The 19101-nt window shown below is 33.4% G+C and overlaps 1 protein-coding gene across 1 annotated transcript in view; it reads right to left on the bottom strand.

The window, feature by feature from the left end:
- The window catches only part of LOC129216081 (protein ERGIC-53-like), a 78829-nt gene that overhangs the window by 37701 nt on the left and 22027 nt on the right, over positions 1 to 19101 (bottom strand). The window contains exons 5-11 of the mRNA XM_054850227.1: positions 2912 to 2973; positions 2731 to 2830; positions 2352 to 2475; positions 2187 to 2245; positions 1360 to 1445; positions 552 to 615; positions 99 to 249 (exon numbers count right to left, since the gene is read on the bottom strand). Of these exons, the coding sequence (XP_054706202.1) occupies positions 99 to 249; positions 552 to 615; positions 1360 to 1445; positions 2187 to 2245; positions 2352 to 2475; positions 2731 to 2830; positions 2912 to 2973 (646 nt within the window). The remainder of the gene's footprint in view (positions 1 to 98; positions 250 to 551; positions 616 to 1359; positions 1446 to 2186; positions 2246 to 2351; positions 2476 to 2730; positions 2831 to 2911; positions 2974 to 19101) is intronic.

The raw sequence follows: 19101 nt of genomic DNA, 5'->3' as shown, positions 1-19101 counted from the left end.
AATGTCATAAAGCAAAAGGATATGTACCTGTTAAAATAATGTTAAAAAATAGTAAACTGTAAAATGCTTGCAAACCATATTTTATTATAAACACTAACCTCCTGTTTGTACAGCAGAAATCATAGACAAAGCTCGCTCTTGACGACCAATTACTTCATCTATTTTTCGATGCAATGCCCTTAAGATTTCAAACATAGAACTTTGACCTTGAAATATTTGTTGCAGTTCTCTTTGCTGATGAGTTTCATACTAAAAAATTTAAAGAAAAAAGGCATAATTTGCATAAAGTCATTTAGCATTGGAAATTATTTGAGTTTCAGGGCAAGTTCAAAAAATCTATGTCTAGTCTTTTAAATACATGGTGATTTAATTTTTATTGAAACACATATTAGCTAAAGCATGCATTTTATGTGGCAAAAGTTACAGAACAATTATTCTTTTATTTCTCAAGAAATTCTTTAAAATGCAAATTTTTGCAAATGATTTTTTCTTTTTTTTTTGTCCGCCATTGTATTTATTTTAATATGTAAGTAATAAAAAACAGAACTGACCACTTCATCCGGGTTAAACTCAAGATCTTTTCTTTTAGCTTCATCTGGATGATCTTTGCGATATCTGAAGAAAAAATGCAGAAATACAAGAATTACTTTAAAAATGTTTAAAGATAAAATTGTTTTTTTAAAGCAAGCAGTTAAAATTTTTTTTTTTTTTTTGAATTATCTTAATAAAATTTATTCTCTGTAAAGATATTTTTGTGTAGTACTAATAATAAATGTCACTCAAACTATAAGTTTTATAACCTATCTATTATGCACTAGTCATAAAAAATAAATTAAAAATTATTTTTGAGAAAGATGGGAGAAGAACTTTCAATTAACTGTAACAGATTATTCAAAGGTTTTAGCTGGTCCCGAGTTATCAAGAGTTGACTGTACCTTCAATTGCTCTGCCTTGATAATAACATTGTAGAATATAAATTAAAAAGCTTGGAACATAAAAAAAAAACCTTCTATTTTTCAAATTTTTGAGAGTTACAATACTTATATGTATACTACTTTTTCCTCTCCTAATTTATGTCAGGCATATGATGTATTTCGTACTGCAAGAAATAAAGAAAGACGGACTGCGATTAAAAACGAAAGTTTAGTTTAGAGACCACATAATGCCATCTGACATCATTCATTTAAAAACTAGACTACAACAATCACTAAATTTAGCTTTTCTGCTAAGAAGCGATCTCACACAACTTTCTTGAGAGGAATAGGAATTCAGAATGTGCACATGGCAATGGCGTTCAACAAAATAATTATAGCTAATAGTTTTTTTTTCTTTTTTTTTTTTTAATGAAGAATAACATACTCTTCTTTCTGCTTTTCAAGTTTCTCTTTATATTCTTCATACTCTTTAGAGAACTTTTCTTTCTCAGCTTCTCCTATTTGTGATGCCTATTGAACACAAAACAAATTCAGGCTTTTAAAATGCTGTTTTTTGCCATACTCATTAAAACATATATAAAAATTCATTCTTAAAACACTTCTGCATAAGAGTCAAGTAAAACTCTTATGCAGTATACATAGCATTCATAACAGTAAAACTAAAAACTAATGAGGAATTAAGTTCACAATTTTGTATTTGGAATGGCTTTGTCTCGGGTAATTATCGGCTCAAAGCAGAAATTTGGCATCCATCAAAGCTTCACTTCTTTAAGGATTAATTTATCTAGAAAGGAAACTTGAAGGATCCATGTTTAAAAATAATGGAGCTTTAGGGTTCTGTCATTTCTGCTTTATTAATAAGAAATATTTGTTAACATTTCAAGTACTTTGCTAATGGAATACAAGATGATTTGTGATAAACCGCTAGAAAGGAAATTTTAAGGACAATTCTACATCTTTTATATCAGTATCAAACTTGCAATGAATGCATTTAAGAGCTACCTGCTATTCAAGACTTTGTTATAGTCAGTACTGGACATACCTTTTTTTTGTTTGTGGATCCACTTATAAAGTTTGTTGCAACCCTTTCCAACTCTTGAACAGAAAAACATTTAAAATTGACATTAAGATTTTGAAGCAAAGCAAAAAACTAAAAGCTATTTATTTATTTGAACATTTTCAACAACTTGCCGGGAAATTAAACCAAGAAACTGCAAAAATTTTTAGGTTATTAAACAGACTTTCACTTACTGGTTGTGTTCCGGGAGGATACAAACTGTACGTCAAAAATTTTAAGGCATCGTGATCATCTATGAACAAATTATATTAGTATTAAAAGAATTGCTATTTTAAGGTCATATTATCATACTTAAATTATGTACACATATTTATATTTATTAAGCAAAAAAATCTTACCAGCTAGGCCACCAGTAGCAGCTGAAAGACCAAAATAACCATTCTGAGGTAAATATACATTATCTGCTCGTAAACACAATTCATAATCCTCATCATTATTTGTATTTCCATTATGGAACAAGACCTAAAATGATAGAATGCATTATTAAAGCAAGTGATCAAAATCGATTGCACATAAGTCAGACAACTTAATAAGTTATTTGATAATGTTAGATTAATAAATAAGATCATTTGATAAAAGAAACAGAGACATGTAATAAGTATTTAAGAGCTCCATAATAACAGCTAAAGTAATTACTATTTGTTGCTGAGAATCGGGCTAAAATATTAAATTGATAACATCTATGAGTTTTTTTACAGACAAAAATTTAATACTTACCGTTAAGACATTTTTGTAGTATTCTATTTTTGCTCGGACAGGGAAAGGCTTATTTCGGAAATCTCGTTGGCACCCAGAAAGCTGCTGGTTTATTCCATCACTAAAAAATATTAATTTCCAATATTATTCGGAAATGAGAATCTAGGAGTTGAACAGACGCACTTTATAAAAATGTTATTACCTTTGATGATCAAATGCTTTAGTACCATCATTAGCCATAGCCATTATGTAGGGATTATTGCCCTATAGAAGAAATCAAACTGTTTATAAAAACATTAAAAACAAGTTCATTTAGTGATGAGTTTGTGTATCATGGCTTCCAATAGATTCTTAGTTTATCTCTAAAGAGAAAAGCGATCTAAATTCTAGAAAAAGAGACCTATTATATTAACATTTAAAGGGTAAAATTCTGGATGCATTGATTAATCTACCGTAATCAGTAACCAAGCACTTGGCCAATTATTTAATATCAGAAGATTTTAACCAATTCATCGGCAAAAAACTTTTTCAATTGAAATTACTTTTGCCTAGACTAACAACTTGCTACACCCACCAACAGCTTCAAACTCTAGTTGTCATGACCCAATTTGATTAAAATTTTAAATTATCATGCTAGAGTGTGAACGACACATTCAGGTACGGTTTTAAAAAAAATAAACATTCATAAGGTTACAGAGAAAACTCAAAATTAAACTGAAATTTCAAAGGAAAAAGAAAAAAAAAGATCACATTTCGGAAAAAAAAAACTTTTAAGGGCAAAAAAAAGTAACTAGCTCAAAGCCCTAATACATATGGAAAAAAAAACTACTGAACCAAAAATTCAATCAATACAGATCTTAGTTTCAGCTAATTATGATTTGTAAAATTGTCTTTTCACTTATTGCCATGAAGATACATTTATTAGTGTGCTAGCCCTATATTGAGGGAGAGGAGAGAAGGAGGGTGGAAAACCCAAGCCCAAGCAGATATTCTAACTGCGTAAGTGCAAAATTTCAAAAACTTGTCAAGTCTTATGGTTTAAAATAAAATATTAAAATTAAATTAAAATTAAAATAATTATTTTTGTGATAATTATATACATTGACAAATGCTACCAATAACTGACAAATTTTTAATGAAAATTGGGTATACGTGTTCCCGAGTTCCTTTCTTTCATGCAAGATGAAGCTAATCAAGAAAAATAGCTCTACTACAAATCTCATGACCAGATATGTCATTCACTTCACACATAGCCAGGGGCGTGAGCAGAGCTTCAGTGCTGGGGGTTAAGATAACACCAGAAAATGGGTACAGGGTGGCGAAGAGACAAAATTAGGCGAGTGTTGGGCATTGGTGGCATCTGAAGTTTTTCAAAGGGAGATTTTAAAAATGGAGTTCAGTGAGTCAAAACTAAAACTGAGAATACAAAATATGAACCTAATAGTAAGCACAATATCCACTAAGGAAGAGGGGCGGGGTTGGGGTTTCTCCCGAGAAAGTTTTTAAATTTTAGTCTTTAAAAATGCATGTAAGATTATCTTTGGTAACATTAACGGGAAAAGGTTCAATTATGATTCCCCCGTCCATTTTTTGAAATTGAAACTTTTAAAAATGCCATTGTTATCTAAGCTTACGTTAAAAAATAGAGGGCCAACAATTTGGGGAGGGGGGTGCTCAACCCCCCCCCTTATTGTTGCTCTGACATTGCAATTTTAGACATTCTTTGATGATGTGGGGAGGAGCGATTCGAGGGCTCTCCCTCGAAATGTTTTTGAAATTGATCGACAAACTTAAAACAAAGTTCAATACGATCTTCAACGATGTTGGCGAGAGAGGAACGCTCTCCCGAAAAAATTTTGAAGGCTGCTTTTAAAGTGCTTAATTTTTGAAGGATCTTTGGTAATGTTAGTGGGCGGAAAAGTTTGTGGCCCGCCTATGTATTTTCCGAAATTTAAATTCCATAAATTTAATTCTAGATGATGTTCAATGATATTATCAGGGAGTTCAAGTGCGCTACCCCGGGAATTTTTTTCAAATTGAAGCTCTAAAATAGTAATTTTAGACAATCTTTGATGATATTAAGTTGAGGGGCGGTTCGGGGATGCCCGGAAAATTTTACAGACTGAGATTGTCCTTAAAACAAAATTTTAGACAATCATTAATGGTGAACAGGGTGTGTTTGACGCAGATTTAGGTTGGGTGTTTCTCGGGGATTTGAGCGGGAGCACTATGTTTGAAGCTTTTCAGAATTGACGTCTTCAATATGTAAAAGCCATTTTGATGAGGTTTGGGAACTCTCCCCTGCCACTTTTTCAAAATCATAGTTTCAAAAACGCTCTTCTAGGCTACTTTTTGGTAATGTAAAGTGAAGGGGGTTTTGGGAACCTCCTTATTTCCCTTTCTTTAATATTGCTCCATCTTTTTGTTTTAATTGTGATAAAAATATTGTGGAAACTCCTCCCCAAGTTTTCCTTTTTCAAAACCAATAGTGTTTTTTGGTTAGAAATAATGAAATTTTCAATATCTAGCCTGATATTTTTATTTGCTTGAAATACAAGAGTGTGTGGTCTCAGTAAAAATACTTTTACCAATTTAGACTGTTGAGATACCTTTTAGTGATACAGGAGCGGCTCTTGCCAAGATTGCAACAGGAAGAGGGGCCGTAATTTGTCAAGATTATTTCCAAAAAAATATTGAGTTTAAATTTGATTACTTTAATGATTTTTTCGAAGAAAATTAGTTACAATAGAACTAGAAGAAAATTAGACACTTACTAATGTCCCCCCCCCCAAAAAAAAGAATTTTTCATGCATGGCACATCTCCTGGGTCAGCTTAATACATCTGCATTGTTAGTGACGTAACTGGGAGTGGTAAGATACGACTTTCCGCCCCAAATAATCCCTCATTTTCGAAAAGGGAGCGGCATTTTAACTCTCAATGTGAAAAATATTTTGAAGCATTATTCAAATATGATACAATATACACTCAAGAGTCAAAACATTATGACCACCCCTACATTTTGCAATGAACTCCCCTGGATGACGTGGAAGGCACGTGATCAGGTGGAAGTGTTATTTAACTGCTGCTGGAGAGTCTGAAGAATCATTCTTTCACTTACTTCTGTGTGTGATGGGAAAGACTGCGAATCTAAGCGACTTGGATAGAGAGCAGATTGTAAAGGCTCGAAGGCTCGGAACAAGTATTTCAGAAACTGCACGACTCGTGGGTTGTTCGCGATCTACAGTTGTTAGTATTTATGCAAAGTGCATGAATGACGGTGAAACCAGCAGTAGACGACATGGTATTGGACGTCCACACGCTATCAAAGAAAAAGGTGGTTGGAGACTGTTTCGCATGGTGAAGCAAAACCGGCAAATCTTCTTGGAAAGCCCATTCGTGGAATGCGTTTCAATTTTTTTTCCACTGCCTCCTCAGCTCTTGAAGACAATTCCTCTGTTTCTGAGTTGAAGAAAATGTTTTTGTTTGCTGCTTTAAAGATCATTGGGCTTCGAATCCAAAAATGATAGCATAACCGGAATTCGAGATGATAGAGGTTTTTGTTGGTCTGGTCTTGTGTGTGTCATAGGTCATAGTCCAAACGACCTTTGCTAACCAGAGTATCCATTGCAATCATTGATTTTTCAGCCAGTATTTACTGCGTTTTCTTTTGGAAACGTACAGTCTGTTTAAAATAAGACATTCTAAGTGAAAGTTGTTGCATAATGAAGCGAGAAAAACATAACAAGCTTTTTTCAATCCAAAGAAAAAAATTAAAATGACGAAAAGGATTGCTCTAAAAAGAGAAAGTTAACGTCTTGTGAAGAAAACGAAGTACAGTCTGCAAAGCAGCATTAGTCCCATCGGACCCTTCTTTCTGAAGGTAATTTTATTTTAATTCAAAAGAAAAACTGCATAGCATTACATAAATAAAATGTTTAAAAACGAAATGAATCTAGATTATTTCTATTAGCTTGGTTCGGATTAAAAAGTAGAAAATAAAAAAAACTTCTGTTTATAATACCCTAAATTGCTGTTGCTCACTCAAAAAGATATTTATGTAAATTCTAAAGCAGCTAATAAAATTAAAAATAAAGACTTGAAGGGAGAACTGATGGTATGATGTTGAGCGAATAACTTTCTACCGCCAATATTTCTTCCCTAACTTTTTTATTCAAATTTTATTAACTGCTTTAGAATTAGCATAAATGTAAATACATAAAAAGCAATATATAAATATAACGATATGAAAAGCAGTTTTATTTTTTTCGGGTTATAATTCAAGAAGTCTTTTTTTATTTTGTTTCATACTTTTAGTGCAAACCAAGTTAGTAAAAATAGTCTTTATAGTCTGACCACGGATGACATTGAAAGTCAAACATCCAGGTTACAGGTGGAAATGGAAGTATGTATTAGCTTTCAGGGATGCCAGCTTTTGTAGATGTGTGTTAGCCTCTAAATTAAGCAGTCACACTGAAATGAACGGAACACGCTCATCAGATATTTGATTTTCCCGATTTGGATAGACAGGTTTTGACAAGACGTTGCTAGAAAATTTCACTTTAAATTAAATGGAGGGAAAAGAAAAAAAAGTTGATTTTTCCACAACATTAAAAAAAATAAAAAATTCTTAGCTTTTGTTTTGTTTGACACAAGTATCGGAATTGGGGCATCCCATTCCGAAGTATGTAAGATTCACCTCCCTCTTATTTTTTTTAATACTAAAAAAAATTTACATATATATATACACAAACACACACATATATATATACACATATATAGAAAAGAAGAAACCCCTCCCGAAAGTCGGGTCTAGCTACGCCTCTGTTTTAGAAACTCAATTGCAAAAATTACTGGGGGAGGAACCCAGAATCTCTCCCCTACTGAGACCTATCATTATCAAAACTAGACTGAAACTGCGTTTTTACTACTACAATTTTGAGACTTTTCTAATACAGCAATCCTCGGATCCCCCTACTTCTGATTGAATATTTTCTTTAAGGTTAGGTTCTAATATTTCATAATGAATTGCTAATGCTACTTTCAGTAATGAATTTCTGGGCAACGGTATGGAGGGAGGATGCTATCCTTTAAGGCTCTTCTATACCCTCCATCTTGGTTTTCGACGCTAATGCTTTCTCTACGGGAAAATCTGCTACCTATTCAAAGCATAACTCGAGAAATTACTGGAATATTTTCATGCGGTTTGTTTTAAACGATGGCTATGGCACAGAACTAGAAATGCTCTTCTTTATTTTTTCTGTGGTTATTTTGAAATTTTTTAAATAACATTTTAAAACTTTAAACGACTATTTTCACACGTTTGAAATATGATATGGAAAAACTGAAAAAGGAGCGCAAGAGATTGAACATTTCTCCTTAAAAACATATTTTAAGTTTATTTCTGCGACAATTTGTTCTATTGATATTCTCCACGTAGTAAAGCCTTGTTTTCGAAAAATTGTGAAAAACTGCGAAAAACACGCCTTTCATCAGACCACACCCATTTCCTCCCACTTTGAGGGACCACTTTCTCTTCTCCCCCCAGGGTCTTCACAGGGGTCTTGTCTGCTGCTTCTCCTTCCTCCGCTCTGCCTCAATGACAGGCAATAAATTACTGAATCCCTACTAATGACCATTCATTCTTTGTCGTTTTGTGTGTTGGTCTTGTATCTCTGTGACATCCACGAAATTCGTTCTAAAAAGAACAGCTTTTTTCTTCTTTCGAGTTCTATTCGATAAGTTTTTGAAATTATTTAGGTGATATATTTTTCAATGCTGTTTTAATATAAGTACCCCGTTTAAATGTAGAAGTTATTTTGTTTGAAAAATCAGCGAAAATTACCGCATTTTAAAATGGGAAAAAAATTCGAAATGCCATTTTTATTTATGTATTTCTTTATTAAATTATTAATTTAAAAAATACAGTGGCTCCCAAAAGTCTTTGTACACCTACGACTTTCAACGAAATAGGCCCCAATCCATTGGTTAGAATTAATATTTCGGAATAGGTATTTAATTATAAGATCTATGATCAATTTTTAACAAAACTGCATGAAAAGATTTCAAAAAATATTAAAACTTAATTTTTTTTAAATCAAAAACCGAAAAGTGCCGGAAATTTTATCTCACAAAAGTCTTCGTACACTTTATAAAATGTCTATGTATTATTGAATAATCTAACTTTTGTTTAAGTTATTAATTAGTAGAATATCATACAGTATTCATAACACCTTTTAAACGTCTAGGAATAGATTTCATTCTTTTTCTTTCTTTTTTAGCGTAATTTCTGAGTAAGTAATCCTACCACACTTCGAGTCTTACTGTTTCTAGCTCTATTTTCGTTTTAAAGCACTATTTTCGTAATCTAGCCTCCAGATATCTCTAAATACGTTGCATTAAGTTAAAATCTGGAGATTAAGGGGGTATTTTCTAAACTTTAGGACAATTTTCGAGGCACTAGACGCAAACGTTGAAAACCGTGTGCTTCTTATCGTTATCTTGATAAAAAACAAAGTTGTTTCCAGTAACCAAATTTTTGGCTAAGAGTTCAAAATTGTTTTTTTAAATATTTAACGGAACAGCATGATTCATTATTTCATCAAAAAATTACAAACTACCAAGTCCTGATGCTGATATGCACCCTCACACTAAAACACCTCCACCGTCCTGATTAACTGATCCAACTAAGTTCTTAAGATTAAGTTCCTAATTTTTTTTCTTCTACTTAAAGTTATACAACAATTTAACCAAAAATGTTGAGTTAATTTTTATCTGTAAGTAAGACGTGATTCCAAAACGTTTTTAGCTTATCATTGATTTTGCGAAGAAAAGTGTAAGTTTTCTGTTTTTCGCACGACCAAGGAAATTTCTGCGGGAAGAGGGTCCCATTTAATCTAGCTAATCAGAGAAATTGGCGAACAATTTTAGGTGAAAATTAAATGTAAAATGTTTCATTTAACTCTGCAGAAACTTTTACAGTACTCAAATGTGTAATTTTCATGATTTTTTTAACTTTAAATCTCCGATCACATTTTGTCAACTTTGCCGGTTGACCTTTTCTTACCTTGTTTTCGGTACGATTCCTTTCTTTAAAGCATTTTATAAAGCACTTTACTATACAAACAAATAAATTGACTAATTTAGAGACATTTCAAACCAATTTACCACTACTGTGGGAAAAAAATTCAAATTTTGAATGGTGTTTGCGGTTTTTTTAAGAATACCAGCCATTTTACAGTAATAAGCACAATATTAAAGAATAAATAAATGAAAAATTAAAGCAAAATGACTTATAAGGGTCAACACAATGCAAAAATATTAATAAAACTGCATATGATAATTTTAATTACGAATTTATTCGAAAATATTTGAGTGTACGATGACTTTTGTGGCGTGTTATTTCTCTGTTTCTTCGTTTTTTGACCCATTTCAAAAAGAAGATCCGTCAATATTTTGAAAAAAGCAATGGGTTGTATTTAGAGTGACATAGGAATGCAGGGTTTCCGCTACGGTCGCATTTTTTGCATAATGCGAAAATACTATCCGAATTGCGAAAATAAAGCAATGCATTTTCGCTTTTTTGCTCAAATAAAAAATAAATTTTTTTTTTAAAAAGAAGAAATGTAATGATCCTAGAGAGGAAGCATGCATGGCAATAATCAACTTAAATCTTTTTTAAATCTTAGCTAAGATGTTTAAACTACAATTAAGTTCAATAACTATTAGTCTTATCCAGCATTATGTCCCCCCAATAACTGCTTTATTAGGAGGAGGGGACTGCAACGTTCTAAACACCAATCGTGTTTTCTTTTTTTATTTTATGTTTTAAAAAAATAGCTGTTGTACTTATTTCTTCAAAGATGTTACAGATGAAATATGAATTTTATTTTCAACTGGAGATAAACACACTGAGGCATATATAAACATATGAGAATGTGTAACATTTTAGCATTTTGCTAACATTTTTCCCTTCATTTTAGCTTTTATGCTAAAGAACTTTTGAACCCAGCTTAAACCCTGTAGGAATGATGTGAAAAAATATTGGACTTTATATTCGATTTCAGTTTTGAGTTATTTTGGTTTTACTAAAAAATTTCAAAGTGTACGAACACTTTTGGGAGCCACTGTATATAGCCAAGTACAGTGATTGCGATTTATATCTCGAAGTGAAATTTGCAAAAACATAAACCAATTCACTTAAAATACACTAGCCACATTAGGGGAAGTGGCAAGTAAATCATGAAATTTCCCGCTCCTGAGTGTATGTGCAGTAGAATGAGATTAATCTGGCGATTATACATACAAAGCCCGACTAACTAAAAGTGAGGCCCAAGGCCCACAAAAATTTTGATGCCCCTTGAAGGCTATTATTTTAAAAATGTGATTATTTTTTTGTATAGTTGTAATGTTATGCAAAATTCTTTAAGTAATTTGGGGCCCCTTAGGAAGAGAGGGCCCCAGGACCAGGCCTAGTAGGCCTGTGCGGTAATCAGGCCCTGTATACATATTCCGCAGAGATTATTCAAAATGGGGTTGTTTCCTTCAGTCAAAAGTACTATTTTTAGTCATTGAAATTGATAGAATAAGCAAAAAATAAAAATAACATGAAGCGAGGAAAAACTTTCATTTTCCAGACGCTTATTTTTTAACATGTTCGATTTTGAAAGTAAGACGTGGTCTTTATGACGTCACAAATGATGTACTTAGGCGCATCTGTGTACTGCGTTTTCGCGTTATTGTAATCAAGAAGCGAATTAAATATTACGCTCTACGAATGGCAACAGTGAATGGCATTTCATCATTTGTGATGTCATCAGCAGAAGCGCACATAATAAAAGTGCACCGATTAAAATAAATTTTTAAAATTATTAAACTTAGTCAAATTATTTAAGAAACGGTCAGATCCTATTCGCATCTCCAGAGCTCGAATACGCTACCTTGCGGTGATTAACAATACTAAAGAAAGAGGTAAAACATTCCATTCCACGTGTTTTCTTTGGGATAAATTACAGGCTTCAGCCAGTTTGTGGTGTAATGTAATTTCAGAAAGATAGAAAAGAAAGCTTTCCACAAACACGATCAAAAATTACTGTTCAGAATGTTACCCCTTTTGTTTCTCGGTTGTGACTAAATAAAATTTTGTTTTCTGTTTCTGTTTTGAGGTAAAAATTTCCCCTTTTGATTATTATTAGGCGATTAGTCTTCTTTCTTTCTTTCTCTCTTTTTTTTTAAGGATTTTAGTTGTATTTCTGGAGGGTTGTGTTTAATTTTTACTGTTGATTTCCCATTTTCTTTTTTCTATCTTTGAGAATGATTGTTTTGATGGGAAATTTTGTAGTATTTTTTTTTCTCTAATTGAAGCCTGATTGTTGAACATGCGTCATTTGACAAAACTTTTATTTTCGAGGTAGACCGTGCAAAGCCTGGCAATGCAGCTAGTCTATATAAATAAAATAGAGAATATATTTATATGTGTGTGTGTGTATGTTACCTATACAATTTCACAGTTTACGTCGGATCTCGACCAAATTTGACAGGGAGGTACTTGGGCACCCGAGAAGGAACGTAGGAGGGTTTTCGAATGCAAAAAGTACCGAACCTTTCGAATTTTAATTTTAAAGTCTGAAAATGGTATTAAATGGTTCTCTCGAACCGAAATAATTAGTCGATCAGTTCGATTTTGGCGCCATTCAAAAGCCCGCGAAAAACACCGGTAGAGCTCATTCATTTCCTTCGAGTTTCACTAAAAGAAACGAGCTGATGTGTGCATCACATGACTTAATTTTACACTAATTTAAAGTTATTTCCCCATTATTGCCAATTTTAATTTGATCCAATAGTTAACTCTAAATATCACCAACAATGGCCAGATTGAAACCAGATTTAAAAAAACAAAACAAAAAAAAAAATTTTCAAAATTAATTTGAATTTTGAAATTTTGAATTTAAATTATATTTTACGCAATCACGAGTTGCGACAGGACGCTACTCATTGACTCTGGCCGCAGTGGAAGTAAAGGGAAAATTTGCGTGTTCTTTAATAATTGGCGAAAGCTATTTTATGCACGGAGAGAAGAGGGTTTATACTATGTAGAACCGTTTGCGTACGATACTGCAGAAAATAAACAAGTAGAAAGCGGATTCAACGTAAATGCCGGGTACTGTTAAACAAACGCAAATTGTAGAAAATAAACAAACGGAAGTCGGATTTAACGTAAATGCTGGAACTGTTAAACAAAATCAACTCTCCAACCTTTGGCATAGGAGATTTTGTCATATAAATTATGATTACATCCGAGATACTAGTAAAAATCAAAGCGTGAATGGTCTTCCAAAAATAGAAAAACCAGACGAAAAATGTGAAGTTTGTATTCTAGCTAAGTCAACTAGAATTTCTTTTAAATCAAATCCTAAGACCTCAAATTCTGCACTACAGTTAGTTTTTATGGACGTTTGTGGTCCTCTACCAACGCCATCAAAAAGTGGGAGTAGATATTTTCTTTCGATAATTGATGATTTTAGTCGTTTCGTGACTGTTTACACTTTAAAACGAAAAGATGAAGTTTTAAGCAAATTCATCCACTATCATAAGAAAATGGAAAGAATAACGGGAAAGAAACTTGTTAGCATTCGTACAGACAACGGGGGCGAATTTTGCAATGAAGAGTTTGAACGGTATTTAAGTTCTTACGGTATTCAAGCCCAAAGAACAAATGCTTATACGCCAGAGGAAAACGGGATTTGCGAACGTTTCAACAAGACAGCTTTAGACGGGATAAAAGCAATGCTAAAAGACGCGAAAATGAACAATGAATGGTGGGCGGAAGCATTATATTGTTTCACTTTCACTTGGAATCGAATTTGTCATAAAACAACCAAAACTCCTTTTGAAATGTTTTTCGGCAGAAAACCCTCGGTAGTATTCCTAAAAGCTTTCGGAAGTAAAGCTTTCGTTAATGTTCCAAAACAACGGAGAAATAAATTCGAAATGCGTGCAATTGAGGGAATAATGATAGGATATGCGATAAATACCAGAGGATATAGAGTTTGGTTAAATAACGAGCAAAAAGTAATTGAAACTTGTAATGTTAAGTTTAATGAAAATAAGAGCGCAGTGGAAGCGTGCTGGGCCCATAACCTGTTGACATAAAAAATTCCTTTCCTGAACTTTCCCAACGTTCTAAGCCCATGTAGCAGTTGTTTTTGAAAGAAAAACTAATTTTTAAAAACTCGTCGTTTATTTGAACACTTAATCATAACTATTTACAGGATAATAGAAATAAAGAAACAGAATCGCTTAAAAACAAAAACGATCTCCATCTATCAACTTGATAGTCACCCTCACACACTCATTCCAAACACCACCTCATTCCATCTCAATGCACGTGTCTTATGCACGTCGACTCGGCACGTGCCGATCGCCGATTGGCGATGACGTCAATCGCGTCAGCCCGCACCCAACCGACGTGCAAGAACGAATTTGCATGGGAATCAATAATGTTTTCAATAGCCAACAGTTATTACCCCACTCACTTGTTTCTAGAAACTGTTCCTGTCCCTCCAAGCCTGTCCCTTCTCTTGGGTGGTTACGTGTATGTGTGGGCTTGTATGTGTGTGTAGACCTGTGTGTATGCACATTGGTGTGTGTGTGTGTGTGTGTAAAGGCGCGTGTGTGTGTGAGCGTGCGTGTGTCTAGGACATGGACACCACTGACCACGAGCATCGGCTACTTGGGAACGAATTTTAATTTTAGGGCCCAAAAATAACATTAAATGACTCTTTCTACCCGAAATAACTATCCGATCAGTTCAATTTTGGCGCCATTCGAAAACGCGCGTAAAACTCCCATACAGTTCATTCATTCATTTCTTTCGAATAAAAAAAAAAAAAAGGCCGTTAAAAAAACTAAAAAGCACTGCTAAGCCTAATAGAACTATATTTACATCGGAGATGACTCATTTTAAATTAGCATTCAGAAGGTTGCCAGGTTTTTTTTTCTCGGTTGTGACTAAATAAAATTTTATTTTTGTTTTGAGGTAAAAAATTCCCCTTTTGGTTTATTATTTGGCGATTTATCTTCTTTCTTTTTTGGGGGGGTGGGGGGGGGGGTGGATTTTAGTAGTATTTATGGGGGGTTGCGTTTAATTTTTTCGGGGCTTTTGATTTGCCGTTTTCTTTCTTTGAGAATGATTATTTTTCAACCCAGTTGCCTATTTTTTAAAAGGTGCCTGTTTTTCACCCTAGATAGAAGTACCATTTCGGCTCCGTATAGGGTGCCGCTGGTGGTCAAGCATTCAACCCCTGAAAGGTGCCGAATGCAACCTGTATTTTTAATAGTGTACTCGAGCATCGTAGAAAGATCTGACACTGGCACCCCTAATTGAAGATGTCTTAAACTTTAAAAAATATGTCTTTATAGCTTTCTCTTTCTTCTCCCTCATTTTAAAATAAATTTTTAATCAAATGTTAGGTGCTAATATTTTACATCTTCAAGAAAATTTGAAAAAACACCAAGAATTCATACCTTAATTACAAATTTTAATCGTAACTGAAAAGAGCCTCATTCCTATTCTACGCGAACGAAAATAAAGCAGAAATACCAAAAGAAACCTTTTTAAAAAAGCTTTGTAGGATTGTAGCATATTTATATTTTGATCCCAGAATTACAGCTATGGAAAGTTTAATTACTAGCACAACAAAATAGATTATTGCAAGGTAGAGTTTTGCAAGAGTGTGAAGTAGATATTTTTCAGACATTGTCATTAACTTTAAAAATTTTTTTTGTCAGTTTCCCAGTTGCAACATGCATGCTAGAGACGCATCGAGTACTCGGTTCTCGGCCATATTTTGATCAAGAACTCGGCCAATACCGCGTAATTGAAAAAAATTGAACATTGTTCAAAGCAAATTTTAAAATTAATAAAAAAGTTCAAGCATATAATATACTACAATCATTTACAATTCAAATTTTGAAAATAATGAATTTTTTTATGCTTCAATGGAATAAATCTTATATTTTAATGCCCCAAAGTTAATGAAACTTGTTTATTAAAAATGGAGCAAAAAAGGTAAGTACAGAAAATATGAAATTTTTATGTTATTAAATGGATTTTTGAAGCATAAAAATACCTTTTCTTAAAAAATAAAACGTTAAAAGCAAATGTGCAGGAACACTGCAGACACATGTTCTGGCATTACAGGAAATGGCTTTTTTCAATGCACAAAACGTGAGCATATGGATTTGAAGACATCCGACAAAAGTCGTATTTTTTAAACATTCATTAGCTCACATTTTATGCACTGAAAAAGATGTTTCTTCTGATGCAGAAACACGAGTCTGCAGTGCTCCTGCAGATTTGTGCTTTTAACGTTCCATTTGCTTTTAAAAATTATTTACGTTTGGAGGACTAGAAGTATGGATTGATATAATTTGTTTTAATTCCAACTTGATTAACACTACGTTTTATGTATCTGTTTATTTTTAATTTAAAAAATAACTTATTTGTCAAATTATTGACAGAAACAAATCTTTTCAATAATTCGCAATTAAATTTCGGCTGGAATTTTGTTTTTGAAACTATTATTTGTGTGTGTGTGGAAATGGAAGTATATACTACTCTTCTATTGACCACTGAGTTCAAAATTTGTCACGTGTGTGTCGGTGGTTCTTCTTAAAACATAATTGGAACTTAGAACTCGATACTCGACCAAAGTACTACTCGGTACGTCTCTAATGCATGAATTACTGAAAGGTTCTTTTGTTCAATGAAATGATAAAAAAATATTTCCTAACATGTTTCCCTTCGACATACTGGGTTGATAAAATTAGAATTTTTATTATATCCTCCTTGAATGTACGCGAACCTTTTGAACCTTTTTTACTTTCTTCTATATCAAATATATATAGAAGAAAGTATTGGATTCGTGCAAATTTTCGAATTTCGACGGATTCGAACGTTTTGAGATGTGCTGAGTCCATTTCGACTATTTTTGGAAAATGTCTGTGTCTGTGTGTATGTGTGTGTGTGTATGTGTGTCACGTCTGTGTGACCAGTTTTTTGTGGCCGCTCTACAGCAAAAACTACCGCATGAAATCGAACGAAATTTGGTACACATATGTGCCCCTATGTGAACTTGTGCCCATTGGTTTTTGGCGCAAATTCCTTTAAGGGAGATGGAGCAATAAGACGTTTTTTGAGTTACGCGTGATTGCTATTCCTCAGGAAGTAACAGGCGGAATCAAACAAAATTTGGTCCATATGTTGCCAGTAACAGGAGCAGGTGCTGATTCAATTTTGGTATCAATAACTCAAACGGGGGTTGAGCTATAGAACGTTTTTTGTCGTCAATTGTGACTGCTGTATCTCAAGAAATAATGAACGGAATGAAAGAAAAATTTATCGGCAAGTAGCCCTTAGTGGGTATAAAAGCTGATTTTATTTTGGTGTCAACAGCTAAAAAGGGGGGTAGCGCAATCGCCCATTCTTTTTTTCCATTGTGAGTGCCCTATCTCAAGAAGTAACGCTACGTTCTGGTTGAAATTTGGAATATATGTGAATCCATATGTAAACAGGCTTTGGTTCAATTTTGGCGCCAATCACGCCAAGAGGTGCTGATTTATTTTTATTATCATTATTTTTTAGCGAATAAAAATAGCTTTATTAATGCAACAATAAGAAAGATAAATCGTAATAGATTATCGTCTGCTTATTTCTCGTGATTTTAATTGTATGGAAATGATCGGAAATATTATCTCAATGATTTAAAATTTTTAACTGTTGCCATCTTATGTTTGTTAACAAATAAAATATTTGTAATTAATTCAAGCAAGGCTTTTAAAATAACTTTCAATTTTCGCTCTTTGCTTTGCTTTTGCAATAATTCAGACATTGGGATGGTCATCAAGTTTTTGCATGTGTAATTTTGTTTTTGTTGGGAATATTGCTTCCTCGTCAAGCATGGGGAGGGATCAGAAAAAAAAAAGAAAAATATAGAAGAAAGTTTCGTGATGGCCACAACATACTAGTTATTTTTAATGCCTCGTCTGTGCTCGGAAGTTATAAAATGGCTTTCAACAATTTTCCAGTGCACAGTTCACCGTTTTAGGGTAATGTTAAATTTTGTTCTCAAGGTGTCATTATTGTACTTAATGATATTGATCTCAATTATTTTCATTACTGCATTACAAAAAATTCAAACCCTGAGCAGTTTTAAATCGAATGAAAGAAGTAGAAATACCTTTTCTGTCGGACTGCGATCTGTTGTTTCCACTTTATATCATGTAACTTGATTTTATGTTATGTTATTAGGTAGTTTTTTTACTTACTCCTTTCTTCGGATTGAAATGTTGCATTGAAAACCCGAGTACAGTCAAATACATCAGTTGATATGAAAAAATAAATTCAAGGAACGGGAATTTATTTCCAACTTGTAACATTGTGGAATTGATAAAATTTTATTCAGGGCGAATGACTAATGTCTGAGAATAACATCCATATTTATAGTGGAATAATGTGTTTGTTTTTGTTAGTGATAGTTCTTGAAATTGCATCTTTTATCTCAATGACTATTATACATCCCCCTCCCCCCTCGCAACATTAATTTCTGTTCCCGCCCTCCGCTCCTGTTTGTAACTGAAAAGGAAAAAAACCTTGGAATGTTCCTATTTATTCTCAAGTATCACTTATTGTGATATGTGCAGTAGTTTCGAAAATTCGATTTTTAAAAATTTTGTTCATCATTTATGCGCACCATGTTCAATATTGAAATTTAGATGATTAATAAAGCACTTGAATTTATTTTATAACTTTTCTTTTCTCTCTTTTTTTTCTACCTTCATTTCTCAATTCTATTTTCTACGCATTCTGCAAATTTTCTAGTTTGCAGAATAAGTTAATTTCCAGACACATGGTCTTCTTTCTTGTCACCTTTTGGCGGGAGAACTTGAGTGGACAACTCAGACAGCTTTCCCTGCTATTCCTTTCGCTGAATACCGATTTCTCGGAAATCGTAAGCAGTCAGCTCTAGAAACACTTTGAAACGAAAACACATGTTTACTGACTAACAGAGGGGAAACAGGCCAGGTGGGAAACATGTTTTGGAACAGGATCCTTCGAATCCTTCGCAGCTCTCTGCCCTCGTCGGATCGCAAAGACAGTACCGACGGGCACAGCTTAGATTTATGGCTGTCCATTCACGTAATTAGTGATTGACGCTGTCCATCATGAAATCTGACCAATTAGCAGTGCAAAAAAAAATCGAGTTAGACCCTCCCAGATACACTCTCTGTGTTGCCACAGATTTCGTGATTTCGCCGTGTCAGATTTTACGGAGAGGTTTAGAAGACCTTAACCCGTTCGCGCTATGATCACGTATACGTGATGACACGTTTCT

The sequence above is a fragment of the Uloborus diversus genome, chromosome 2, assembly GCF_026930045.1.
Source record: "Uloborus diversus isolate 005 chromosome 2, Udiv.v.3.1, whole genome shotgun sequence".
Lineage (NCBI taxonomy): Eukaryota > Metazoa > Arthropoda > Arachnida > Araneae > Uloboridae > Uloborus > Uloborus diversus.
The sequence above is the reverse complement of the archived record's forward strand: the minus strand, read 5'-3'. Positions and strand labels throughout refer to the sequence as shown.